The sequence below is a fragment of the Prosopis cineraria genome, unplaced genomic scaffold (assembly GCF_029017545.1).
Source record: "Prosopis cineraria cultivar Desert tree isolate PC_DT_omini unplaced genomic scaffold, ASM2901754v1 PC1, whole genome shotgun sequence".
Classification (NCBI taxonomy): Eukaryota; Viridiplantae; Streptophyta; class Magnoliopsida; order Fabales; family Fabaceae; genus Prosopis; species Prosopis cineraria.
In genome coordinates this window covers 59408435-59435350 of record NW_026555332.1, presented here as the reverse complement: position 1 = coordinate 59435350, position 26916 = coordinate 59408435, and the positions used below count along the sequence as shown (strand labels likewise).

General features: G+C 34.5%; 3 protein-coding genes across 3 annotated transcripts; 2 read left to right on the top strand and 1 right to left on the bottom strand.

Annotated features, from left to right (window-relative positions):
* Positions 1-7179: 7179 nt before the first annotated feature.
* On the top strand, positions 7180-10462 carry LOC129291704 (isopentenyl-diphosphate Delta-isomerase I). The gene is made up of 6 exons (XM_054929195.1): positions 7180-7452; positions 8045-8100; positions 8795-8886; positions 9539-9641; positions 9725-9862; positions 9953-10462. The coding sequence occupies exons 1-6, from the start codon at positions 7226-7228 to the stop codon at positions 10204-10206; spliced, it is 870 nt and encodes a 289-aa protein (XP_054785170.1). The 5' UTR covers positions 7180-7225; the 3' UTR covers positions 10207-10462.
* A 1175-nt stretch (positions 10463-11637) lies between these two features.
* LOC129313910 (uncharacterized) lies at positions 11638-17923 on the top strand. Its single transcript, XM_054957306.1, has 8 exons — positions 11638-11802; positions 12535-12558; positions 13068-13173; positions 13298-13366; positions 14697-15190; positions 16506-16767; positions 17257-17465; positions 17591-17923. Exons 1-8 carry the CDS (start codon positions 11798-11800, stop codon positions 17655-17657), a joined length of 1236 nt encoding a protein of 411 aa, XP_054813281.1. The 5' UTR covers positions 11638-11797; the 3' UTR covers positions 17658-17923.
* A 7417-nt stretch (positions 17924-25340) lies between these two features.
* On the bottom strand, positions 25341-26588 carry LOC129308835 (F-box protein At2g02240-like). The gene is made up of 3 exons (XM_054950223.1): positions 26334-26588; positions 26077-26195; positions 25341-26006 (listed from the first exon to the last, which is right to left on the bottom strand). The coding sequence occupies exons 1-3, from the start codon at positions 26580-26582 to the stop codon at positions 25496-25498; spliced, it is 879 nt and encodes a 292-aa protein (XP_054806198.1). The 5' UTR covers positions 26583-26588; the 3' UTR covers positions 25341-25495.
* Between the last annotated feature and the right edge of the window lie 328 nt (positions 26589-26916).

Genomic DNA, 26916 nt, shown 5'->3' with positions numbered 1-26916 from the left:
TCTTCAAATCATGTCGGCGTTCGCAGGAGGTGAGGCGTCTGAAACTCTTAAAAATCCCTAATTCAAAATTAGAGTGAAAAATTAGGAATTATAAAATAAAAAATTAATCACAGATCAGCAATCAGGATATAGAATTTTGACTTATGTGTATTAATTTATCCAAGTTTTTATCCCACATCAGCAACTTAATTTACATGTCAGCTTTTTTTTTAGGTTTAATTTGTCTCATAAAACTTATAGAACTAACATGATAATTAAAATAAATGTTAAGGACTGAAATTATAGAAATTAAACTTGAAGGATTAAAGTCATAATTCTATCAAATATAAGGAACTAAAAGTTACATTATCCTTAAAAATCTTTATTATTAAGTTTAAAAATATATGTAAGGAATTAAAAAAATAACGTAAATTATAATCACTTGAGATATGGTAAAAATTGGATATGATGTGGCTAGAGGTCAAAAAAGAAAGGAAGGACAAGATGGAGAGAGAGGGGAGAGATTCATTTTATCTGATTTTGAAGTATTATTATTTTTGTTACTATAGAGGTGATTTGGAAAACAGGCAGCGCGCATGTATATACTTGACCTTTTTTTGAAAAACAAGTAGTAAATATTCTTGGATAAAAAATAGTGCTCAACACATGTAGAATAATAAAGCCAAATCCCTTAGGCCATGTTTGGTGTGTGAGAATCCTCCCTATAGAAATGGAATTGGACATAAAATCTAGATTTTAGCACATTTGGTTAGATAGAATCTAGATTCTTAAGAAATCGGATTCCATCTCAAGAATGATGGAATTGATTCAACTCTCATGGAATTGTCTCCTGGACATTTTGGCCCTTATCGTCATCTCTTCATTTTCCTCCAACCTAGCCTTCTTTCTTCTCGTTCATGAGTTGCTTTTGGCCTTGTCCACTTCTGGAAGAATCAACTTCAATTGCTTGAATCACAATTATCAAGTTGCTAGCCCTGTTTAGAATAGCTTTGCTAATGGTCACTAGAGGAAAATCAAAAGGTAAAGTGGAGCAATCAAGGCATTCCCACTGAACCATCTCTATTGGGAGGGGCTATTCACTGAAGAAGAAGAAGATAGTAGTGACAAATAGCAACAGGGATGCTCATCGATTGAGGATGAGGGAGGAGGAGGAGGCAATGCTTCTCCTACCTTTGCCCATCGACAATGCCTTTTATGAAAATCCCATAGCTCAAAGGTACCTACAACAATTGCCTCTCTACTTTGCTCAGTGTCCCACACAATGCAAGCGATGATCTTGTTTGTGAAGAACATAGGTAGCCTTTTGAAACTGCCTTCGAGTTCTCTTATATGGGTTAATGATAGTGGCCAATCAAAGTAGTAAAGATGCAATTAGTGCTTAAAGCCAATTTGTGAAGCCTCTATCTCAAAATCTTATTTATGGTGGATGATAGTGAAGACACAAATTTATAGTGGAGAGTTTTTTTTTTTTCACCTTCATTGTAGTTGCAAGTTAAGTGGTGGAATTTTCTTCTTTTTTTTTCAACCAAGGGTATTTTGGCATTTTCTTACTTAAAGTATAATTATTAAAATTACATCTAGATTTAATCTTCATACCAAACATACTTTGATAACTTAATTCTATTCCAATTCTTTTAAAAACTTTTTTCATCATGTTAAATGAGACCTTAGGACTTGAATGTAATTGAAATTTTAAGTGAAAATACCTTTGTGCCTCTCGTTGTTAAAACAAAAATACCAATTGATTGGGGTCATATTTATTTTTCATTTACAACTATAACTTCATAATTTATAAATATAAATTCTTAATTCATGAGTCATATTTCATGTTTTATAAATAATATATCAAAATTATATTTATCCTTTGATTACAATGGTGACTTCACAATTTACAAGTAAAAATTCTTAATTCAAGAGTTAGATTTTGTATTTTATAAAAATAAACTAAAGTTATATTTACCTTTCACTTACAACTGCAACTTTTCAATTTATAAATAAAAAAATCTCAATTCATTATTCATATTTCATGTATTATAAAGGGTTAAGGGCTAAAAATGCCTTAAAAGTTTTCTTTAATAAGCACCCAGCACCCTTACCTCTTAGAAAGAGTACCTTGAAAGTGTCAAAAGTTGAGCAATATCGCTATTTTTCAACCTTTCACCACTATTTGACTAATGATTGACCAAAAGAGGGATGAAAAGTCTAATGTGGCATCCTACATGGTAGCTTGTAAAAAAAAGAATTAAAAAATAAAAAGGCAAGGAAGATGGTAGAAAAACCAAGTGTAGAAGACTACAGAAGAACTAACGATGCTCGATTGTCAACATAATGCTTGTAGGAAAAACTACTAACGAAGAAGTGTGTTTGGCAATGTTGTATTAACCGGAAGAACTCTCACCATTTGATCAATTATTCCTCTTGAGAATATGTATTGAAGTGTCTTGGGAGCGATAGGAGAAAGAAGAATCGCCCCAATTTGACTAGTTGGAGTTGGGTTTGGATGACTTCTAAGGAAGCTTATTGAGAAATTGCTTCAGCATTGCAATGAGTAGCTAAAATCTATATAAGCTTGTTCAGATTAAATCCTTGAAGAATTTTTTTATATCCTGAAGACAAAACTCTGCAGGAGCAAAAAAAAAAGGATACAAGCAATAGGATTAGAAACCCTAAAATTGAGTCATAGAAGCAAACACAAACTTCTTATACAATGTGGGATCCGCATCATAAAAGAAGAATGTATTAGGGAAATTTTGCTACATTGCAAGGTGCATTGATGAAAAATCAAAGCTATAAAGTTGGGGCCTCTAACAATGAATGCTAAAACTTCATATGCATATAACCTACAATTTCACACTCTATCTCTCTCTCATAGTAACCTATAAATCTGGCTGTCTTGTTGGCATATATACTTGATGATGATGCCAACACCAATCAATGCAACAAGGCAATACTTGATAGAGGAGGCCCCTCTTGCTTTGGACTTTTAGATTCTCAAAACCTTAATTGCCACGTTAGGTGATGGGTGGATCATTTTCAGAGTTTGAAAATTTTCATTAGTCAACATCATTGAAGATTAGTTAAAGGGTGACATTGCTCTACTTTAAACACTTTATAGGGTAACACTATTTCTTCTAAAATGTAAGGATATTAAATGCTCCTTTAAAAAAACTTTCAGGGCATCTTTGCCCCTTAATCTTTTTATAAATACAAATGCATCATATTTTATATATAATTTGATGCATTTTAACAAAGTTAGTATTATCTTTACACTCTAACCAAAAATTACACCAAGGTTCTAAAGAAATTGGCTATAGTTTTTTAATTTCATGGGATTTATTTGTATGTAGGTCTCTTATAGTTATATGAGACCTATACATAATTTTCCTTACTATCAATTTATATCAATGTACATTGTATAATATGAAAATTATATCAAGTGATGCCATTTATTAAAAATGATAAATAACACTCCCTCGTGTTCTTTTTAACATATACAAATTTTAAAAAACTTATATGGTTTGAAAATGTTGATTAATTTTAATAGTTTATGTTAAAAATTTAAAATTTTGGATTGAAATACTCTTAAAATTAATTATTAATTTAATGACACCATCATTTAATAAAAAGTAACTTTGAAAAAATATCATTACTAATTTTTAAAATTACTATTTTATTTAAATCATATAAAAATATTGTTTGTATTAAAAAATGGGACCTATGCTATGTCCTTACTTTGAGCTTATGTGGTTTTTTTTTTCACAAAGATACTATACACATATGAAAAGAAAATATCAAAATGCAATACTATAGGAATTATTTCTCAAAATATTACATATAAAATCGTTCTGGCATTGAACAATATATAAACTTAATCAAGCCAAGAAAATTTCTTTAATACATAGTCCCAAATACATCAAAACTTGATCTTGAGAAGAATGGTTTCTCAACATCACCTACCTCTCTCATATCAAATGGTTTGTTTAATAATTTAATGATAATCTGAATGAAAATGATGAGTAAATAATTGTTACTAATATGATTAAAGAATTATTATAAGGTGCACTAACGTAAGGCATTTTTAATCGAATCTCACCCTCCAACAAAGTAGTTGCCTATTTTCAAACTAATCCTATTTTTTCATATTTACCCCTATAAAATATCCTATAATAAATATAAAGTCATTATCAATAGGGGTACTTTTAAAAAAAGGTAATAATTACACCTTGAAAGACTAAAAATACTTTATATTTTTAAACATATAATTCATCAAAAAATGCCTTACATTTTTGAACGGAGTGAGTATTAAATTAAAATTATTAATAATAAATAAATAATTATTCAGTTTTATGAAAATTTACAGTGAATGAATAAGTTATATGGATGAAAAGTGAAAGTTAATTTACCTCACAAATAGTGACTTTTGGTACCACATTTTGTTCTCCTTCTCATACGTTGTGGTTGTTATTGTTGCATGTTCCTCTCTTTTTGATATTCAAGTGTTTCATTTATATGTGTAGTCGGCATATTTAAATCAAACTAAGGTGATTTAACTAAAAAAATTGACTGTTGAGGGGTGGCACATGTTTCATTTGACGATCCACCATGTTTAAAAGTTAAAATGTTGTATTCAATTAAAAATAGTGTAGGATTATTAAATAAAGCATGAATGATTGAAATTGAATAGGAATGGGTAAGTTGAAAAGGGATGATGATGATGATGATAGTATTGTAATAAGACTAAAATTGAGTGAGATTGAGAGAGGTGAAAGACGGTGATGATAATGATAAAGCTAGCATGTAATGAGATTGACTAAATTTTAAAGTTCTTATTCCCCTATATTTTCATTTTCAATTGGTGGTTAAGTAAACAAGTAGCTACCACATTGTTTGCTCGGTGTATCTCAAGGAATTTGTAGACGGGGCAACTCAACTCTTATTTAAGCAAGTTAAGGATCCCTATGAAATTGTTGTTATCTCATTACAAGTAAGATATTACGTTGGTATTGAGCAACCTATCTTGATAATCAATGTAATGAGAGCATTCTAAACGAAAATTAACCGTTAGCATGTATAACTCCATTGCTATATCAACCTAAAATAAATAAGAAGATATTAGATTATAACAATTTTATTAAAAGAAAAAAGATGGTAGGAGTAGAAGAAGGTAAAAAACTTATCGCATACCCAGTATCACTACTAATACATTATATTTGTTATCAAGTGTGTCTCAAACTCATCGAGTGCTGGAGGAGCATTACAATAGTAAGTGGTTTTCTATCTTATGCTTGAATGGATATGGAGTTTTTTGAAGTCTAATTTGTAGTCTTTTTGCCTCATAATTAAATTGAGTGGTAATTTCTCAAATGAACAAGTGTGGAAGGAATTGGCTGATGATTACCAAATTGTCTTAGTACATGATTAGGGTGATACCATTCTATAATATGAAGGGGGAATTGAGGCAAGCCAAATCTTGGGTGTTGCCAAGCAATAATCTGGAATCAATTGGGTTACTTCAAAAGATTCACATGGCCGCTAAATTATCTTGTCATCAACCATTTTATAAAGGAAACTCTTATATTTTTACAAACATGGTACATGGTAATTTGTTGCCCAATATTTTTCCATTTATTATTACAAACATAATGTTAAAATCTGTATACGTTAAAAAAAGAATATTTATTGGGTGAATTTAGCATATTTAAAATATAAAGGAGGTAAGAGAGGATGATGAGGGTTTGCATAACCACAATTCTTTTGACACCTTTTACCTTTCAATCCACTCAATTAAGGGAAGGTTGATAGTAAAAGGTGGTGTACCTTTTTGGGCTTTTATTTTGCACAAATTTCTTTTGTTTCTAAGGGAGCTCTATTTTTATTCCAAAAAAAAAAAACAAAGGTAAAAGAGGATAGATATCAGAACATGGATATAGAGAAGGTAATATTTGAATTATCTTTCATTACTTTCACAATATTTTACTTAGATATTATAGATATATAATTCCATATATAATTTATAGATATATTTGTCATGATTAATAATATATGTAATTTATTCTCTAAGATTTTTAAATTAATAAACTTACATAAACAATTAATTAGTATAAGCATTAAAAATAAATAAAATTATAGAAGATTGTATATTAATTTTAAAAATTGACCTCCCTTTTACATTTATGCCTATTCTACCCCTAATTATTCTATAAAAAAATTAACTCTATCTTTACACCTACAATTGAGAAGAGCTTAACATACAAAACATTCATGATTAAATGTTAAGTTTTTACTCATGATTTGAAAAACAGAATATTAACTTTGATATAAAAGTTGAAAAAATATTAAGAAAATATAACTTAATTAAATGGAGAGTTAGGCTTTAAGCAGATAAAAATGAAGAAAATGCACTTCAAACTCTCTCTCTCTCTCTATTTTTTCAATAAATAAAAGAGCAGCCGACAAGCTGCTAGAGTTTAAACAATCATGATCTAGCAATCTTCTAATCTCATGAGGATTACTAAATTGTTGATAATCATGTCCATGTTGAAGTGCTCGCTTAGCTAAGAAGTCTACAATTTTATTAGTTGAGCAATAAGCATGCAAAACCTCAACCTTCCACTCCCTCTAAAGACACGTATGAGCTTTCTCAATTAGCAACTGAGTAGATAAATATAATAGAAAAAAAAAGAACTTTGAAGTTTGAATAAAAGAAAAATGAGAGGTCATGAGAAATGAAGGAGGAGGGAATGAAGTAGGCAACAATGTATTATGTCTTGAATTTCTTATAAAGCCAATTTAAAGCTTCACGTGCACATGTACATGAATAAAATATAATGTCATACAGGAAAAACAAAAGGCATGAAAGAATCTAACAAATTGTTGATGCGAGAGAAAGTAAAAATTTTCAAATAAAATGTCACATTTAATTTTAAAATTATTTTTAATTTAAATGAGTTGTTCACAATTTCAAACTCTCGATTTGAATGATTTTTGATATAATATATTGATAAATACTTTTTACCATAATATTTAGATAAATTTTTTTAGTGTTTATAATATATTAGTAGAAAAGCGGATTGTATGAATGAGCATCTAGGGAAAAAAGGTTTTTTTTGAACGAGCACTACTTATTAGGGAATTATTACTTATAAATAAATAAATAAATGCGGTCCCCTTATTTACTTTACAAGGAAAGACGAAAAAATAGGGGCGGAGGGAAGTCCGTGCGGTCATGTCGCTCACGCTGAGCTCCAGGTTCTTTGAGAGTACCAAGCACTGCGTCTCGCCGGTGTGTGCTTCTCTCAGTCACAGATCTCGCCCTCCCACCTCCCTCCTGTTTCCTCGCCGCCCTCCCTCTTGTTTTACTGCCATGCTCTCTCTATCCACTCCTGCTGCCATGGGAGACCTTCCTGATGCTGCCATGGACGCTGTCCAGCGCCGCCTCATGTTCGAAGACGAGTCTGTTCTCCTTTCCCTTTCTTCTCTCCCTCCCTCCGTCCCTCCCGCAACTCTTCGTTACCTTCGATTTTTAGTTTTCTACAACAACTCTTCTGTAGCTCCTCTTGCTTTTCTTTATTTTTGGCCGACGAATTAAGTCTCTCGTTTCCGTGTTTTGTTACTTTTCAGTTGATTAATTTCAATTTAATTAACCACCTTTTCAATTAAAAGTCACGGATCTTGTGTCTATTGCACCAGTCCTCTGCCTCGCTGTTCGTTTATGCCATTCTTTAGCATGAAATTTGTTGAGCTGAAGTGAGCCTTAGTAGCTTGTGATTTTCACTTTATTTAAGTTTACGGCTACAATCAACTTGTTTCCGGTTCCTCGTTTGCTTCTGGAGTTCAGATAATAATTGCTGCTCATATGTTTTCTTAAAGTCGGCTGTTCTGTGATGGGAAATGACTTTTCTTTGCTAAGATTCATGGATAATTTTTCAGGTTTCTAGGAGTATTACTGTAACTACATTCTCCTTCTTTTACTTGCATGTATCCTGACTTTTATATGTACTCTTCCCTGGAATTGATAGTGGATTTGTTTTTATACTTTCTACAGATGCATTTTGGTGGATGCGAATGATCGTGTTGTCGGTCATGATTCCAAATACAATTGTAAGGGAAATTTCGATGTTTGAATTTCATATGCATTCTGATGTCTTCCAAGCTTTGTTTCTTGAAAAGATCAAAATAAAATATCTCTTCTTTCTTGTGTGATGGTTCTGGTTCTTTCTTGTGTTATATGAACTCCCATATTCTAAATCGCAATAATCCTCACATTTATAAATATAAATAAGTAACTCATTGGTGTATGTTGTGAGATTATCTCAATATGCTAAATAACAAGGCTCTGAAATCCGTAGCAGCAGAGTTTGCTCGCGATGTGCTTGGTAATCTGAAAGTTGAGTTACATATTTTGTGTTTCCAGATCACTCAGTTTAGAAGCTGTAAGCAAAGTTGTTCCTAAACTATCATGCATGAGAAATATATCAACTTATTTTATATGGACTTGTCTGTATTTTTAATGCAAGCAAACTGCTAAGCGACGATGATGCAGGATTGGCTGCAAATGGTTGTTTTAAATTGCTCATATCATATCTTGATAGTAGTTTTAGAGTTAATGTATTTAGCAGACACTCAATCTTCTACGCAAATCCATGCTATCATCCCCCCTTTCCCCGTCATTTCACCTCCTGATGCAGAAAAATGAGCATGGTAACTTGTAACTTAATTAGAACTTAATTTCCTTTGTACTCTTCTGCTTACTTGTGGCTATGTTAAGTAATTTCTTTGAACTTAAATTTTCTAGGTCACTTGATGGAGAAGATTGAATCTGAAAATTTGCTACATAGAGCTTTCAGTGTATTTCTGTTCAACTCAAAGTTTGAGCTGCTTCTTCAGGTATTCATTCATCTTTCTATTAATTGGTGGCCTCGTTGATAGGCATGCAGGGTATGTCTTGTTCTGAAACAAAATTAACAATTTTCGGAGTTTTGAGCAGATGCTGAGACCTTGTTTGTCGTCTCTTATCTATATCCTATGTTTGTTGGATAAATTATCTTCATAGATGCCAAAAATGTCTTTATTTCAGTGCAACAATTATACCTTGATTGGTTGAGAAACATCTTCTTGCAAGTTATGAAGTGGGCTTAAGAGTTAAGAGTTAAGTGTGTTTCATATGAACGGAGACATAAGTTGTAACAACTTCAATGCATTCCTTTCATGCATGATTTTGAGACACTTGTATTCTAAGTGGACGAACAAAATTAGATCTTCATTTATATATTTAAAATTATAAAATAAGGAAATGACAAAAATTCTTTGTCGTTGGTGGAGGATTGTCCACGGCAAACAATTGAGTAAAGAGGTCCCAGCTGCTGACTGTTGTGAATTCATATAATTAATATATATATTGTGAATTAAAGTTCAAGCAGCATGATGAGATATTCTTCTGCTTGGTTATGTATTGAAAATTCTCCATAAGGCACGCCTGTTCACTAGTCTCAGGTTTTGTTTGCGTGTGTCGACTAAGATCCTGTTATGTTCTATGAAGCAACGATCTGCAACAAAGGTGACATTTCCTCTTGTGTGGACAAACACCTGCTGCAGCCATCCATTGTACCGTGAATCAGAGCTTATTGAAGAGCATGCCCTTGGTATATGTTGTATACTTTTTATATTAAATGAGAAGATCGTACCAATGCCTTTCTTAAACGGTTCCTGCCTCCTTATGTGTCAGGAGTGAGAAATGCAGCCCAGAGGAAACTTTTGGACGAACTTGGTATTGCTGCTGAAGATGTGCCAGTTGATCAGTTCATCCCATTGGGTCGCATGCTTTACAAGGCACCTTCTGACGGCAAATGGGGGGAGCATGAACGTCAGGCAACTTACGTTGGTTTCTAGTTTTAGTGCAAGTGATCTTTCTTCGGACTGTTTTGTTTACAATTGTTTATTTCCCTCATTGCAGTTGATTATCTGCTATTCATAGTTCGGGATGTTGGTGTTCATCCTAATCCAGATGAAGTGGCTGATATTAAATACGTGAATCGAGAGCAATTGAAGGAGCTGCTGAAGAAAGCTGACGCTGGTGAGGAAGGATTGAAACTGTCTCCTTGGTTCAGACTAGTCGTGGACAATTTCCTATTCAAGTGGTGGGACCATGTCGAACGAGGAGATCTTAAAGAGGTCGCTGACATGAAAACCATTCACAAGTTGACCTAAACTGGTAGCAATGTTGAATTGAAGTTGGCTTCTTGTACTCGAAGGATTTGATGCACTGGCCTTTTACGTCGTTCAATTTGTCTTTTGTTTGAATGTCAGGACCATGATAATGGGTTGTATCGCTTGAATTGGCCAACCCGTGCAAGCACGGGGTTGTCGCCAGTTGTCTCTTATAGTTGGTTGAGAAATGTAGTGTGAAGATTGGGTTAGTGGGACGTGAGTACTCGTTAATAAAGTCCTGGCTGTTCTCAAGTCATTTCATGCGCCCAATCTCCTTAAATGAAACAGTCATGTTTGTCATCCCACCTCTTTTCATTGATGTAGGTTCTTAGAAATATGAAAGTGGAAGTTTTAAAAATGTTAAAATTTATTAACTTTAAAAATTTAATAAGTTTTTAACTTTATTTTTATTAAATGCATATACTTTCTCTCACGAGTATTTGAGAAGGTAAAATGAAACATTTGAGACAAAAATTAATGACATGTTTTATAAATAATATTAAAAAAATTGTTCTCTCCTTATAAATAGGATGGTAAGGAGCAAGCAATAAGGGGATTTTAAATTATATAGAGGAAATTTTGTAAATTTTTTTAACGTTTTTATCATTTTAAGCAAATTTTGATGACATTAATAGATTTATATAATAAGGCATAAGGGGATTCTAGGGTGGGCCAGCCCTCCCAAGTAACACCATTATGCAATATTTGGTAGGTTGAAAAATATTCTATATTAAAAAATGACATACCTATTTCATTTATATATATATATATATATATATTTATTTATTTATTTCATTTTTGGAAAAGACTTTTTTCTGTACCACGCATACAATTACTTTTTATATCGTGTCGGTCCACCTTTATTACTCTCTTCATTTTAGATTATAAAATGCTTTTAAATAAAATTTTACATATTAATAAACTTCATTAAGTGCACTTAGCAATCTTCTATTTTTAAAATAAAAATATAAACTTTTAAAAACACCCATAATTTAATATATTGAAAAGAGAAGGGACGAAAATTAATTATAAAGAGAAAACTAATCATATTAGAATTAGTATATTCAGCAAAACCTTAATCTATCCAAAAATTTTATATTTAGGATGAATTTTTTTTAAAGCGTTCTATAATTTGAGATAAAAAGGGTACTTTTTTTTTTTTTGTTTTTTACCTTGGCTTTTCTAGTGAGCAGGTTCTCTCCAGCTCCGGGCTCCGGGGTTCTTCTACATCAGCCCTCATCAAAAAGAATCATAGCCCAATGCTTGGTTTTTTAAAAGCCCAATGCTTTTCATTTTGTAGTCCTTTTTTTATCCTCACATAGAACGAGTTTTTGTTGGCCCAATAACAAAATCCTGAGTCGATCGCCTTTGTTTTTCATTCCATAAAACTTTGAGAGAGGATACTCCTTTTTTTTTTGTTTGAACGAAGAGAGAGGATACTCGTTAATCCTCTCGAATAAATATCACCGTCAGAGCACGCAGCCTGGATCCCCTCTGTTCTTTTTCCTCGTCGTTCACCCCACCCCAATTCCCAATCAAGCGCAGGGTCTCTCAGACTCACCGACCTTCCGATCCATTTTCATCTTGGTTTATGAGGTATCTTCCCTCGCCCCCCTCTATTTTTTTTTTTTCATCTTTTTGATTAGGTTTCGTTTTTCCTGTCTTACTGATATAAAAAGTAGCCTTTATGTGATCTGTTTCGCCGTCCTCAGAACCCAACCGTATTCTAATTCTCTTCTTGATCAAGTACGGATTTTCTTTCTCTTTTTTCCCCTTGTTAAATGATCTGGATACGTATCTTCTCTCAATGGGTCTATTTTTATATTCGCTCCGGTGAATTTCTTTGGGTAGGCTTTTGTCCTAGGTCTTTTTTAATACCGGCCAACGCAAGCTCCTTCGTAAGGATTTTACAGGTCTTCGCAACCTGATCCGCCCTTTCTCTAGGCAATACTTTGTGGGTCCATTCCACCTAAAATTAATTGGCATCTTTGTGGAAAGAACTATGGTTTTTGGTATGCAGGTCGGGGAATTATTTTTCCTCACCTTTTTTCTCTTGCTTGATTAATTTTCATGGGGGAACAAGCGTTCGATTTTCTTCGATTTTATAATTTGATTTATGGATTTTCACTCGAGTTCTTAAACGACGTTAACTTTCTCTTGAATAATTTTCGTATGATTGGAACATCATTCGGTTCCGGGGAACATTTTTTTCGGATCTTGGAAGTGTTTTCCCCCCTTCTATTGGTAGTGGACGATGGCTTCTTGACGTTGAGTGCATAATGTTATACTTGCTTCTCACTTGGCTAATCTTGATTGTTCTTGTTGCAGCTCGAAGGAGAGACCCACTCTTGGGTAAGTCTTGTTTTCCACAACTGCTTCGTTCTGTTCTTTCTGTTTTTGAATATTTTTCTATCGAGTCTATTCTATTCCTTCTATGTTCACATATCGTAAGTCCTACATTTTTTAGGTCTTGAAACGTCTGTAACTGGGGTTTAATTATTTTTCCTAGTTATTTACTCTGAATTTTGAGTAGATGAAACCAATTTTTGGAAGCGACACCAATTGTTTGAGGATACCGTGTATATACAACCATGTTTACTGATTTACCTGTTTATCAATTTTCCTTTTTGCATTTTGGCAAACTTATATGAGGTAAATTTTATGTTACATGTACATACCCAGATCATCAAGTTAATGATCAGTATGATCTGGTTGTTGTTACTGTTCAGCTCACGATTTGTTTTGATTTTTGTTGCTGACCTGGTCAATCACCAACGAAATCTAACTTAAATTTAATTTCTGGCGGATGCAATGTCTTTACTGAATCTTTTGTCTTTTGTACTGTTTGTTACAATTTTCAGTGGTACGCGGATTAAGACCCGCAAACGGAATATTGCAGCGCCACTGGACCCTGCAGCATTTTCGGATGCAGTGGTCCAGATTTACTTGGATAATGCTGGTGATCTGGTAGTATGGCATACAATTTTAAATGCTAGCCTATATTTGAACATTTTTGTGGACGTGCCATGCTGCATGTACATATTGTTTTTTCTTTTTTAACTCACGCTGATTAAGTGATTTTTGTTTACAGGAACTTGTTGCTAAGAGCATTGAGTCCTCAGACCTTAACTTCTCAAGATACGGTGACACCTTTTTTGAGGCAAGCTCTGTGAAACAGTATAAGTTTAAAAAAATATTTTTTTTTGAATAATAGATTATAGATATCCCATCTGGAATTTTTCTTTTTAATTCTGGATTTGATTGTGGAGATTATTAGAAATTTGATACAAAGCATCATGGCAGTACAGTGATAGTGTGCGTTCCTCAGATGACTTCTGCTCTATTAAGATTCTGGGTGTTATGTCATGCAATTTATTATTGTTGTACTGTTATCTATTATTCTGACTTTGTTGTTCTGAGTGGCTATAGCCTACAGTTTGTCTGAGGTCCATGTCATCATTAATACTTCTATTGTCAATCTGTTTTTAGATTACAACTCTCTTATATGCATGTTAACACAAATGACAAAAGTGATGCTTGGATGATTTAAAGTAAGAGCTTGGTTTGCCTAAACGCTTTATTAACATAAATGACTAGAGTAATGCTTGTTTGCTAATTCAGCGTCGATGAGCCATTTTGCTTTAAATTTTCTCGTTTTACTGTTGTGGTACTACTAAACAACTATTATGCTGATCAGAGTTGCAAAACTTGATAAATTAGGCAGACGTTGAATTTAAAATTTTGCTTCCTTAATCCTCACTTATTCATCTGCAAGAAAATTAGTCATATTATTTTAGTTTGAAAATTTGAATTCTCTTGTGCCTTTTTTTGATTTATGCTAAGGAAATTTTAACCCCCCCTAAAAAGCTTTATTTGTTTTCGATTTCTGTGAGCCCTCTAAATGATTTTGAGATCTGCCAGTGACTTTCTGTTACTTGTTTTTTATTCCGGGACATAAATATTTGTTATCTACAAAATCAATTTCATCATTCCATTTTTTGTTCCTTTTTTCTTTTGCTTTAAATTTTAGGGTAAACATATCTTTTGGTTCTTGTACTTTACTCGCATTTTGCTTTTGGTTTCTATATTTTTTTTCCAGTGTTTTAGATCTCTACACTTTTGTTTTTCATTGTTTTGAGTCTTTTCAAGGTTCCTATACTTTGCTCATAAAGGGACTGAAAATAATAAAAAACAAAAGTGTAGGGAACTAAAACACCTATAGGGACCAAAAGCAAAATACAAGTAAAGTATAGGGATCAAAAGTTATGTTTATCCCTAAATTTTATTATATTCTACATGCCAAATGAGAACCTTGCAATTGCTTTCTGCCAGAAAATTAATGTCTTGTAGCAAGTTGAAATTTGCTGCAGATTTCAGATCTATTACAAGTTACAGCACTATTCTTAGCCTGTTTGACTATCCTAGTTTGTTATTCTTAGTTGTTTCTGATTCATGCCTATATGATGTACCTATCTGTTGCATTACCACAGGTTGTTTTCACCGGGGGGCGTACACAACCTGGAACTACCAAGCCTGATGAGGGGGAGCGCCATCCTTATTCTATAATTGAGTGTGAGCCAAAGCGTGAAGTCATATCACCTTCTGTAATCTACATACAGAAGATTCTGCGCCGGAAGCCTTTTCTTATCAAGAATCTTGAAAATGTCATGCGAAAATTTTTGCAGTCCTTGGAACTTTTTGAGGAAAATGAAAGGAAAAAGTTGGCAATCTTCACAGCACTTGCATTCTCCCAAAAGCTATCTGGTCTCCCACCAGAAACTGTGTTCCAGCCACTTCTCAAAGATAATCTTGTGGCCAAAGGGTTAGTTCTATCATTTATAACTGACTTCTTTAAGGAGTATCTGGTTGACAACAGCCTTGATGATCTCATATCAATTCTGAAGCGGGGAAAAGTGGAGGACAATCTATTGGACTTCTTCCCCCCTGCAAAAAGATCTAATGATGCTTTCGCCGATCATTTCAAGTAAGATTTACTTATTAGTGACTCCAACATGTCTTTATAGACAATCTTAGGAAATGCCTGTGAATTATCATGGCTGATTACTTGGTTTTACTTGAATATCATTTTTCACCTTTACCCCCAGTTTGACTTCAAAAGCTAGTGCCAATAATATTCGTCTTTGTGTAATTTGTTAGCATGTGATTTTTGTGACACTTTAGTTATGGGTTTGATCCTTAACTCTCTCTCTGTTTGTTTTTCTGTCTTAGACTGCTGGTATCCCAGCATGTCTTTAGTTGGATCCATAAAGTTAAATTGTCATTTTCTCTTTTACCATGGCTATTGATTCATCAAACAAGTCATGGCATTGTGTTCTTAAGAATGTTATGATTATGGTCTTGTGTCTGGAAGGCTTTATTTAGTTCAAAGTTTAAGATGTTTAGCAAGTTACAAGGATGATGGTACTCCAAAACTCTGTAATTTATATACAGCAAGGAGCAAGGTATAAACTTTCCCTAAACCAGGTGGAATCAGGGGAGATTTTAAATCCAAATTTCAAATCCAAATCTACCAATCCAAACAATACCTTAATTCCTGAAGTATATGTTAACAAAAGGAAAAATAGTTGTCCTTGGGTCTTGTTGAACTTTTTGGGATGGAACTGAATGGGTGGCGGGAATCATAAGTTAGAACAGGAATACCAATTTTTGATGGTTAAAGCGTTTGCTTGTATTATTTCTCATCTCCTTTGTTCAATTGCTTAGCAAGTTAGCATTAACCTAGCGGTTGTTAATTGATTTCTCTCTTTGCTTCTTATCCTGTTGATTAAGGTTTAGCGCAAATTAAGAAATGCAATTAACATCATGACAATTCCTTTTAAATTATCTAATATGCCCTTGATTTGTTTCACCCATTCTTTCATAATTGTCTCTTTTGCTGATAACTTGAATTTAGTGTATTACGAGGGTATAATTGGAAAAGTAGTAATTAATGTTCACAACTACCGACAGTACTTTGAGCAGGATTGCTGTCAATAGGAGGATATCTGTGGGAAACTAAAAAAATGTTGACAGATACATAAAAAAACATTTTTTGTTAGATGACAGTGAAAAGAAACTGACGGGGCATCTAAATGGGGATTTCCTTATCTTTCTCTCTATAAACTATGTTGGGAGGAGGTATGATTGACGTTAATCAGTCAGTTGGTTTTGACATCAGAGTACTGTGGCATGTAGTCGGTGTACTCTTGTTTGGTGGTGGTTTTGATATTGTTTTTCTTTTAATATATCATATCGTCAACCAAGAAGAAACTTATGTCTATTAATTTTTAACTTCTTAGCAAGGAAGGACTGGCAGCCTTGGTGGAGTATAATGAGAAGAAAATCTTTGAGGTGAAACTTAAGGAGATGAAATCTGCTCTGACAACCCAGATAACAGAGGAAACTGATATTTCTGAAGTCATTGAAACTGTGAAGCTGCGGGTTAGAGATGCTAAGTTACCAGACATAGAAATCGTGAGGGTTCTGTGGGATGTCTTAATGGATGCTGTTCAGTGGTCAGGGAAAAATCAGCAACAGAATGCAAATGCAGCCCTGCGTCAGGTGTGATGCGTACATTTACTGTGCTTGTTTGGTGTGTTTTCTTAGGACCTTATTTGTTAGTTAGACAGATCTAATTTGCTTTCTTGTTTGGAGCAAAAAAGCATTTGGACATGCAGCCTTCTTGTTCCATATTCTGAGTCCTCTTAATACATGTTGCTGTCATGCTGTGACCGGATTTATTGGGTAAACAGCATTTGCTCTTACCATTTTGGAATGGTCCTTGATGCTTTGATGGGTGGTCCGTTTCCACTGTCTATTATAGGACCTAAATCTATGATGGTGTGCAGACCTAGCTGAATACCGTGAAGTTTTGACTGTGTAACTTGGAAATACTTGCTGCTGTCTTTAGAGTTGTTTTAATGGTTGTTGTGTGATGGGTGTGCAAAAATAAATGTGAATCAGTGGAATGCTTGATGGCTCAGTATGTTAAATGTAAAATATTTTTGCTTTGTTGAACTTGTTGATGACAGTGCTATGTTGATGATTAAGGTAAAAACTTGGGCGGAACTGTTGAATACTTTCTGCACCAGTGGGAAACTTGAGCTGGAACTGATGTACAAAGTACAGATGCAATGCTATGAGGATGCTAAACTGATGAAGCTCTTTCCTGAGATTATTAGGTCTCTTTATGACCAAGATGTGCTGGCAGAAGATACCATTCTTCATTGGTTCCGGAGAGGAACAAACACCAAGGGGAGGTATGCAATTGTGGAGAGACAGTTCGCTCTTTTTTTTTTTTAAATGTTTTTTTGGTGTGTTTTATTTACCAAATTTTCATTGGGTATTGCATGAAGTTGCTTATTGTCGAATCCCCATGCTGCAGGCAAACCTTCGTGAAGGCCCTGGAACCCTTTGTTAACTGGCTGGAGGAGGCGGAAGAGGAGGAATAGGTAGTGCTCAGATATCTGGATCTGCCTTTGGCCTGTTTGTCATTACCTTTCTGAGATATAGACTCGTATTGTCGTAACATTGCTTTCCCTTGCACTCACAGAAGTCTATCTCCATCTTGCTGTCTTCTAGATATCGCAGTGCATGTGTGCATGCGTGAGATAATTGTTCTGTTATACTTTAAAGTGTGTGTGTAGTTGAGTGTTTGCACCAATGATGGCTATAGTCGATGTTCTTAAATCTTAATAACGTGGCCTTTGAAATTGTTGGTTGTGGTGTCAGTAAGTTATTTATTAGCCTCTTCTAATTTATTCAGTTGAATGGGAGGACGCAATGCAGTTCGTAGACGAGGGAAATGGCAAAGTTTGCGGATTCCTGTTTTTGTTTCCTCCATTGCCTTAGACAGAACACGTTGGCTCAGTGCGACGGGGTTTAATGGGATTCTCCCCTCTCTCTGCATGCTATGTAGGCTTGTAGCATATACAAAATGTGTCCTAGATATAAAAAGAACCAGTACCACCGTAATGATTTTGAAGGGGGGAAAAGTCGAGAGTCTACGAGATTATACAATCCAAAGCCTCATCGAAGTTCATCAACCTTCGTTTTTCTCTCCCGTCTTGAATTGCGGCAACTTTGCTCTCTAGTCTTCCCTAGGCACGTTTAGAAGCCAGGCAGAAATCCTTGCTTACTAGCTGAAAGAATTTGGCCATGACAAGGTTGTGGGAAAACGAAATGTGAGCTGCACATGATGAGCCCCATTGAATTATTGAATCCCCCCGCCATTTCATGAAACGCTGTTCTGGTGGATGGTTGAATGGTCTGAGCGCTTCTCATGGAGGCGGAGTTGATGTGCTATTCTCTGCACTAATTTTTTTTTTTAAGATCAATATTTTTTTGATTTTGGAATAAGAAGGCCGTAGTTTTCTGAGAGAATATTGAGTGTGTTGTTGCTTATTCAACATTCCATACATACGAGAGGGGGAGAGAGTTTGATGCAATCGCATAAAATCCATGCTAATCTGAATCCTAAAAGATAAAGCTGACTAAGATGATGATAATTTAAAAACCCTAGGAGAAAAAGGGGTAACGAGCTTAAAGGATACTTTAACACTCCCTCTTTAAGTTGGTGAATAGACATCGTTTTTTTTTTTAGCTTGCTCACAAAATTTTCAAACTAAGTTCTAACAAGAAGCTTCATCATCACATCAGCTACTTAGCTTTTGGATGAGATGTATACTTATCTTTTGGATGAGATGTATGGCTTTATTTTTTATCTTCTTTTTGATGAAGTGTAGGTCTATCTCAACATGTTTTGTGTGATTATGTTGGATAGTATTATTAGCAATCTTGAATATAGCCATGCTATCACACCATATCTTGATTGGAGTATTCATTGGTATCCCAAGTTCTTGCAATAACTGTACAATCCACATACCCTTACAAATTCTGTGAGACAAGGCCTTGTATTCTAATTTTAGATAACTTAATACTATTGATTGTTTCTTACTCCTCCAAAGCAATAGGTTGCCCAAACAAAAGTGCAGTACCCAGTTGTGGATTGTCTATCATTAATTGCACCTACCCAATCAGCATATGTATTTATTTTCACATTTTTCTGTTCTTTTATGCTAGTTGTCTTCTTGGTTGCATATGTATAAATTTCTATACCCTTCTTGTCACTCTAAGAAAAATAAACCTTTTCTAGGTGTTGTCTTAAGATATCTAAGACTTTGATACATTGCTTCTATGTGTTCTATTTGGGGATTACTTGTAAATTGATTGACAATTCCCGCTACAAAATAGATATCTGACCTTGTGTGCAATAAGTAAATTAGCTTTCCCATCAACTTTTGGTACCTTTGCTAACAACGTTTCCATATGGTTTTACTTCCAATATGCGATTAAGCTCCATTGGAGTGATTGCAGGCCTAGCCCCTAGCATTCCAATCTCCTTGAGTAAGTCAAGTGTATACTTTCATAATGATATATTAATTACCCTTAGGAGATCAAGCTATCTCCATCTTGAGGACATATTTCATGCTTCTAAGTATCTCACGTCAAATTCTATAGCCAATTTTCCTTTCAACTTTGCAATTTCTTCAGGATCATTAGCTTTTAAGTCTATATCATCCACATAAATAATCAACATAGTTATTTTTGGGCCATAATGTTTAAGAAATAGAGTATGATTAGCTTGACAATGTCTACAACCAAATCCCTTAATAGCACATGTAGACCTTTCAAACCACACTCGTGGGAATTATTTTAGCCCATATATGGATTTTTGGAGCTTTTAAACTTTATTCACATTCTTAGGACCTTATAAACCTTAAGGGACTTCCATGTATACTTCCTCTTTCAAGCCACCATTTAATAAGGTATTTTTGACATCTAATTAATGCAAAGGTCAATTTAAGCTCGTTGCAAGAGAAAGTAGCACATTTATATTATTAAACTTTAGCAACAGGTGCAAATGTCTCTTGGTAACCAATACCATATGTTTGTATGAATTCTCTAGCAACCAATCTCCCCTTATATCTGTTAACACTCCTAATCGGATTACATTTTGGGTTAAAGTGTATTTTTGCTTTTATACTTTCCTTCGAGGAGCACCGGATAGCCTGTACTGATAAGTGGATCACTAATATAAGGGGATTTTTACTCCTTTGAAAAATGATTTAGGAAAAAAATGCCTCATTTATTAGTATAGGGTACCCAGTGCTACTTGAAGGAAAATACATGGGCAAAAATGCATCTTAATTCACAAGTAAGTATTATTGACTACTTCAATTTAAGCATTGATTACTTTTCTTTTGAAAGACTAGAGTGAAATAAGCAATTATAACTTTCACTTTGCACTTATTTGTAGAAAAGAAATTATAATTGTTTGTTCTATTTTAACCATTTTCAGAAGAAAAGTAGTTATTGTTTAAATTAAAGTAGTCACGGATATTTACAACACTTGGACTTCAATGAATCAAAAATTTACATAAGGAGAGTTGTGATTGGTTGTTTCATTTTAGTCATTATTAAAAAAAAGTAATTATTGCTTAACTAAAGTAGTCATTAATATTTATTTATTTTATTTTAAAATTGAGGTATTTTAGTTATTTCATAAAAATCATTAATGTTTGAAAGGTCCTTAAGGACTTGAGAAGAATTATAACATTTTATAAGATCTCATTTTTATTTGCATATTTTAAGGGGTTAAAATGTATTTTTGCCCTTATACTTTTCTTTGGAAAGCGCTAGGCACTTTGATCATTTTTTAGAGGAGTAAAAATTTAATGGAGGGAAATTTTCGCCCCGTTGAAAAATGCTTCACGAGAAAAAATACACTACTTTTTAATATAGGGTGCCCAATGCTTTTCGAAGGAAACTACAGGGGGCAAAAATGCATTTAACCCTTATATATATATTGGTAAAAATCATTTTTTTCCCCACAATAGAATTTCTTGGAGTTAAGTTAACAACCTCCCATGTTTGATTCTTACTCAAGGCCTTCAGCTCTTCTTCAATAGCTAATCTCCATTTAGGATCAGTCATAGCCTTATCAAAAATATTAGGAATATCTTTACTATTAATACTTGAAATCAAAGCCTTAAATTGAAAAAGACATACCTGCTAATAGAATGTTGAGTACAGCTCCTTTTGCCTTTTCTTAAAGCAATAGGCTATTGGAGATCTTCAGGATTGGTTTTAGGTTGTGAATAATGGCTTTTCCTTGGAAAAATAATGGGATTTTCTCTTTGCACTTGCTGTATAGGATGATTCTCCCTTAATTCATTCACATTAGATTCTAAATTATGGTCTTGGATGGTTGTAGGCGATGGTTCATGGTTGTTTTGACTTAGATTCAGGTCTAGTAGGGCAATTAAGGGAACATTCTGGTGTTATAACTTGTTTAGATTCAAGCAAGTCATGCACTATAACATGTGGAATAGGTTCAAGTTTAGAAATATAAACACCTAATAGTGTTTGAGATTCAATAGTTGGGTTACTAATCTAGTGGCTAGGTGAGTTGTCACATATTAACCATTCAATATCACTCTTCCCTTGAATGAGTAATTTATAATAGAACGAAAAAAGTTTCTACAAGCCAAACATGGAAAGTAACATAAATTTTTTGAGTGATTGGAGAATAACATTTATACCCCTTCTTTGTGGAAGAGTATCCTAAGAAAATCCATTTAACGGACTAAGAAGCCAATGTTTCACCCGAAGAAGTAGGAAGAGAGTTAATAAGGTGAGAACTAGGAAAAAAAGGCTAAAAAATTCCCTATAGGTGATTGTAATTGTAAGACTTTTGAAGGCATACATTAATAAGATATGTAGGAATGAGAACAACATCCCTTAAAAAATATTAACAATATTATTTTCTAGTAAAAGAGCCCTCACCACCTCCAGAAGGTGTTTATTTTTCTTTTTTGCCACCCCATTTTGTTAGGGGTGGTTACACAAGATTTTTGATGGTGTATCCCTTTTTCAATAAGGAAGCTTTGAAAGTTTGAGTTAAGATACTCTAAAGAACTTTGATAAAGATTTGAAATTGAGTTTGAACAAAAGTGTGAAAATTTTTAAAAAGTAGGTATGGTGATATATAAAAGTAACAAACTAACTTGCTTTTGGGTTAGTTGCAACTGTAAATGGACCCTAAACATTACTGTGAATAAGAGAAATTTGGAAGGAATATGAATTGAAGGATAAGAGGCATGAGTTTATTTAGCAAATTGGCAAATATCACAATGAAAATCAAAATTCATTTTTTTCATAGAATCAGGAAACAAAATTTCCAAATAATCAAAACTTGGATTACCTAACCTAAAATGCCATAACATAAAGTCTTCATAAGACATAATAGGAAAACAAGAACTTGAAGTAGCCATGTAGTCTTTATTGGTGGAGTTACCTTCAAGATAATACATCCCATTATATTCCTTAACATTGCCAATCGTCTTCCTTAAAGCCATGTCTTGAAAAACACACCTAAATTAGTTAAAAATAACAAGGCAATTTAACTGGACCTATACATTTCATAGACAACAAGCTACATTGTATGTCAGGAACATATAAAACATTTATGAAGATTATATTGGAAGAAATAATGACCGTGCCTATCTATAACCTTGACATAGGTATTATTTGCAACTTGAACACGGGTATATTTAGAATAAGGGCAAAAATTAGAAATTAATTCTCAAAACCTAGTGATATGATCCATAGCTACATAATCAATTACCTAAATATTATTTATCCAAGCAACAATACTTAGAGCAATGACAAGTTTAGTGCCTGTTTGAGCTAAGGTAATAGAGGGAGTTTTCTCATTTGGTCTTTCTTGAGAATATTTATCTAGAATTCTTCATAGGACAGTGAGGTCTTCATTATTTAACCTATCACTGTTAGAGTTACTTGCCATGAAGCCCTTCTTATCACCTTTAGATCATTGCTTTAAATGGGTTGGCTTCCCATGAATTTCCCAACATGATTCCTTAGTGTGACCATTTTTTTCACAATGATCATATTTATCAATGATCATATTTAAGATGCTTCTTCCCTTTTCGCTCTCCACCTGGTTTCCATGTGCCATCATGGCCGAAGCCTTTGAACTAGAGAAGGGAAGAATAGAAAGAGTAGATGAAGAGTTTTGAACAAGTTCTTTATGACTTTCCTCATACTTAATCATATCGAAGGCATCTATTAGATGAACTTCATGCTTATAATTTGTCCTTAAACATTTTTAAAAGTATTACTCAACCTAAGCAAGAAATCATAGCAATGTTCATGATCGACCACTTGGCAAAAATAAACCTCGTTTGTATGGCAGAACTATTGGTGGCCTTTATATCGATTGATCTGTTGCTAGAGTTGGATGAAAGCACCATAGTAGAGAGTAGTAGTTCTCTTCCCTCGTGTGAGATTATGAAGCATCATTTTCACTTGAAAAAATAGTTGCTGTGTTTTCTTTGAGATAATAGGTGTGTGCTTGGTTGACTCTTGAATTTCTCGAGAAGAATTAGAGAGTAAATAGGTCTCACTAATCTTAGATATCATTGAGTGAACAAGCCATCACCAAATTATTCTCGACACACCATGTTTCATATTAAGTATTAGCAATCGTTGGCTGCTTGGGGTTCCAGGTGAGGTATTTTCATGAGAATGTTTCTGAACCATTATAAATAATTGTTCTCGTTTAAACAATGGGTTACAATAGCCTAAGAGAAGGAATCATATGCAAAACTATATCCTCAAGACAAAACAAGAATAATTGCACCCTATGGACCTCCTCCCCCAGTCTCGCTCCTTGTTCTAGGGCCTCCCCCAGTGTTAATAATGACTAAAGGACCTTATCACTGATGACAAAAACCCTAAGTTAACTAAAGACCACTGCTTTGCACAATATAAATGAATTGCTTTGATACCATGAGAGAATACAGTGCATAATTGCTTATTCTCATTCAACAACAGAATTGCTCGATACATATATAGGGAGAGATAGATACATCTAACTAAGATGATGATGATCTAAAAACCCTAGGAGAAAAAGGAATAATGGGCCTAAAGGATAAAAGCCCTATTCCAACATTGTCGTGACATTATACAACTCCATTAACATCAGAGGTTTGGTAGAAATGGAACATCAAGCCCTTTTCTTAACAAGCTAATTGGTAGTTTGGCACACATCAATATTAATCAATCCTAATGTTGCAATCTAAATTAAGGAACTCTAATTTCTTCGACCATGCCCTCAAGAGATAAGTCAACAAGATTGTCCACAATTATTTTATTTACTGCCTTAACCACAAAAACCAACATGTTAAGGAACCAACCATTCCACTCTCAGTTATGCCATAACGTAATCTATCATGCCAATACTTTCACGGAACTCCTTTGATACAAGTATTTTAAATGCTTTGTTAATTTTATTTGATTTTTGATAAGCACTCATTCCAGTCCTATTTATAAGTCACAATCTAGAAAGTGTATTTGGTCTCATTTATAAATCAAAATGTAGCTTTTTATGTAATATGTAAAAAGTATTTTCAACATTACCCTTCAAAAGAGAAAAAATAGTATGACATTACTTTTTATATTTGTTATATAAGGGTATATTTAAAATTTTATATACTTTTATTCCTTATGTTTTTTTTTTTGCATGGGTATTGATAAGATTGATAGAAATAATTTATAAAAAAGATAAGAAGAGTATTTTAAATGTTTTAGACAAGTAAGCTTTTTGAGCAGTCTGAGCTTGTTACATGAAGAAAGAGCGCTCTGATCTTATTTCAATTGATTTGATCTAGTCTTTTCCACTTTCAAGTTTCAAGGCTAAAAATGACTTAAGTCAGACAATGCAAGAGAAATATTTAGATCACATTTGGTTACTAAATAAAATAGAATGAAATGAATTGAAAAAATAAAAGTAAAAATAAAAAATTAAAATGAATAGTGAATTGCATTTATAAAGGAATATAATAATTTAATTTATAAAGTTGAGAATTATAATTTATAAAATTTTTAAAGGGTGTGATGATTCTTACATTTATAAGATATAATAATAAATTTTATTATGCTTAAAGAAGAATGATGCTTTAGCTTATTTTTGTGTTAATTTTTTAATCTACTTCATTCCATTTATTTTCAATAACCAAACGTAACCTTATTGGCACTGACAGCATTCACGGTTTCAAGTAAAAATAAAAGTTTTTTAAATAAAGACACAGATCACAAGATCCGTACATGAGAGCAAGCAGTTTAACCCGATTTGAGGAACCAAAAAACTTAGAAACAACCGCGGAAATATGAACTCGTGAAATTAGCGAGCAACTCGTAAGGAAGGTCACGGCGAAGGTGCTGACTTATGGAGTTTGGGCCTAATTTCGAATCCTTGAATGACGAGGCCGCTCTTCCAGTTGCCCCCCCGGACCTCACAAACAGCCATTTCCAGCTCCTTGTCACCTATTCCTTCGTTGAAGAAGTCTCCCAATTCGATCTCGAACCATCCATCCGCTCTCTTGTTTGGATACTGCAGATCAAGATTCTCTGCAGGATTGGGCGAGCGCGCCTCATCTCCCAGGATACGCGTGCCGGCACGCCTGGGAACGATCTGTTGTTGTGTCCTCTGCGCTCCTTTTGGATCTAAATAGACTGCTCGCTTGCGAGCGTCACCATCGTTCCCGGCAATGCCGACGGAGACCTCCACCGGTTGGCATTCGAATCCATAGGCACTGGCAGTTAGGTTAAACACGAGGTAAGCGGCGTACAGGGTTGAAGAAGACAGCATGCGCGTGCTGATCCGCCCTCGCATTTCCAGCCAACACACGCAAAAAAGTTCGGCGACCTCCTCAAACCTGCAGGAATCGGGTTACTCGGCAACAAACAAACAGAATAGCAACACGCGACAGCGTTCTATTGACTTACCTGCCATCGGGCACCGAAGTCCACCTCCAATACCTGGGAGTGCATCCCCAGACAATAGAGAGACTTCTCGGGGATAGCATGAAACATTTCGCCCCACAAAATTTATCCACCCAAAAGCTCTGAATATAAACCAAGACAAAGAGGCATGAGACAGAATTGGAGTAAAAGAGGAAACAGGACGGCACTAAAATTGGAAGGGGAAGTGTGAATCAAGAGAGCAGAAGAAAAAAGAAGAGAAAAGAAGGGGGATGGAATACCTTGAGACCGTCGTCGATGAGGAGGGGATAGCGGGAGAGAGAGAGATAGAGATGCTTCTTAGAAGAGAAGGGGGGAGGAGAGGAAGAACGGGAAAGGAGGGAGAGGCAGTCGGGAGGGAGGAAGGAATCCCAGAGGGCGTCGGAGTCGGCGGCAGAACGGAAGGAGGAAGAAACACAGGAGAGCCTGCAGGCATCGCGGGGGGAAGTGAAGGAAAGGACGTGGGCAATGCAAGCTTCGGGGAGAGCCATGACAGCGTCGATCTCGGGTTCTGCTTCTGCTCATTGTTGCGGGGAGCGCCGCTTATACGCAAGGAAGCTTAACGCTTAAGTCTACGCCTGACCTTCCAAATTGACTTTTTCCCACACCTTTTGACTCCTCCTGCGAACCCCTTTCTGTGTGTCCAACTCAAAACTCAATGCAGTAACATTTGTTAATTCTGCCCGGGCGCCTCTCTGGCACTGGAAAGATATTCTTTTCGACGTGTTTATTGCCCCTTTCTTCGTGTGTCCAGTCCAGCCTTTGGTTCTCCACGTGTTCTTTTAGCATGAACGCGCGAGCAGGCACGTGCATATGGCAATAGCA